The sequence below is a fragment of the Lathyrus oleraceus genome, chromosome 3 (assembly GCF_024323335.1).
Source record: "Lathyrus oleraceus cultivar Zhongwan6 chromosome 3, CAAS_Psat_ZW6_1.0, whole genome shotgun sequence".
NCBI lineage: Eukaryota > Viridiplantae > Streptophyta > Magnoliopsida > Fabales > Fabaceae > Lathyrus > Lathyrus oleraceus.
The window spans coordinates 426,200,428-426,201,982 of NC_066581.1; the positions used below are offsets into that span (position 1 = coordinate 426,200,428).

Genomic DNA, 1,555 nt, shown 5'->3' on the forward strand with positions numbered 1-1,555 from the left:
CTTCAACTTTCTTCCTTTCTTGTTCCTCAGCTTCTCTGGTTAGGCGCTCTTGGAGTCTGATCTCAGCGTCTCTAATGAAGTCGTTGCCGACTTATTCAGAGAGGCCTTTCAGCTTGAAGGATTCAGAGGTCATCCAGCCTATCACTCTGTTCTAGTGAGTCCTTACAGCAGAGGGATCATCACTGAGACCAGAGTTGATGGTCAGAGACTTGACCTTGTCAACCGAAGACTCTGCAAAAATCTTGATTGCTTCTTCAAGGGTAGGGAAGGTATTTTATGGTTCATTGGCAGAGACTTGGGAGGGTGAGGAGGGTGAGATGGGGAAACTTAGATTAAGTGTGGAAGTTGTTGAGTCAGCGAGAGTGATGGGTTGTGGTATGTCAGGTTCAGATGGTTGTGATTCATAGTGGATTGGTTCTGATGGTTGTGGTTCAGAGTGGGTTGGTTCTCATGGTTGAGGCTTAAAGTGGGTTGGTTGATATGGTTGTGGTTCAGATGTGGTTGGGTTTGGATGTTCCGGAGGTGGGGAAGTGACTTCAGATTCAGGGTCAGGATGTGATGGCTTTTGAGAGGCCAGATCACGGGCTTGGAGTTGAGCCAGAGTGGGGGAGTGAGGGTCAGATGGTTCAATGTTAGATGAAAGTTCGTAGTAAGATGGGGATTGAGGAGATGGTGATGATGATGGTGAGGTGGTTTCATTTAGCATTTCTTCTTCTGAAACAGGTAAAGTTGTGGTGGCGAGGTTGAATTTTTGAGATGGTAGGTTAGAGGATCTGGTGGTTGAGGGGGGAGTTTCAGCAGTGGTGTATATAAGGGTTGTGTGGGGAAGAGAATAAGCAGTGGGTTTAATATTTACAGAGGGAGAGAGAGATACAGACTTACCTGGAGAGCCAACCAGAGGAACTGAGGGTCTTGAGCCATATGTTTCTCCCAGCTTAGCTTTCTTCGCCTTCTTCGACTTCTCAGAGGGCTCTCGCATCCTCTTCTGGAAGTTTGGAGGAAACTCAGGTAGCCAGTCCATTGAGAATTCAGTGATATCCACCCCTTGCTTGTACAGATCCTCTAGATAGTAGGCTATTACCTCTAGAGGGTCGATCTTGGAGAACAAGTAGAGTCCGTTGGGAATCTCCCTCTGATCTTTAACTGCTTAATAGGAGGTATCAAGTGTTGGTTTGGCTCTCACTTGATCAATTATTCCCATGCTCTTCAGATTCCGAGCATATAGAGGTCTTCCAATGTCAATCATGACGTCTTGCAAGAGTCTGAGCTGAATCAGATGGTCCATGAGGCCACTCTCGATCAGCGCATCAGATATCAATCTCCCCAGAGGGATGTAGTTCCTTGTCTTCATGTTGTTTCTGGTGTCTTTAACGGAATCTTTGAGGTACTTGAATAGGAGTGAAGGCAGGCAGAGCTTCAGACCCTTGTGAATGCAGTACAGGATGCACTTCTGATCTATGTTGATGTAGTCAAAAGAGTTTGAAGCCGAACGATGATGGATGGTGCCTAAGATAATCTTCAGCCAGACCCGGAGGTTCTGATGGAGTTCCTTGTT

The 1,555-nt window shown here is 46.5% G+C and overlaps 1 protein-coding gene across 1 annotated transcript; it reads right to left on the reverse strand.

Moving 5' to 3' along the window:
• Positions 1-448: 448 nt before the first annotated feature.
• Positions 449-1,021, reverse strand: LOC127131542 (extensin-like). Its single transcript, XM_051060459.1, has one exon. The coding sequence runs from the start codon at positions 1,019-1,021 to the stop codon at positions 449-451; it is 573 nt and encodes a 190-aa protein (XP_050916416.1).
• Positions 1,022-1,555: the final 534 nt, after the last annotated feature.

Coding starts and splice junctions, on each gene's coding strand:
- LOC127131542 (XM_051060459.1), bottom strand. CDS start 1,021: ATGGACTGGCTACCTGAGTTTCCTCCAAACTTCCAGAAGAGGATGCGA.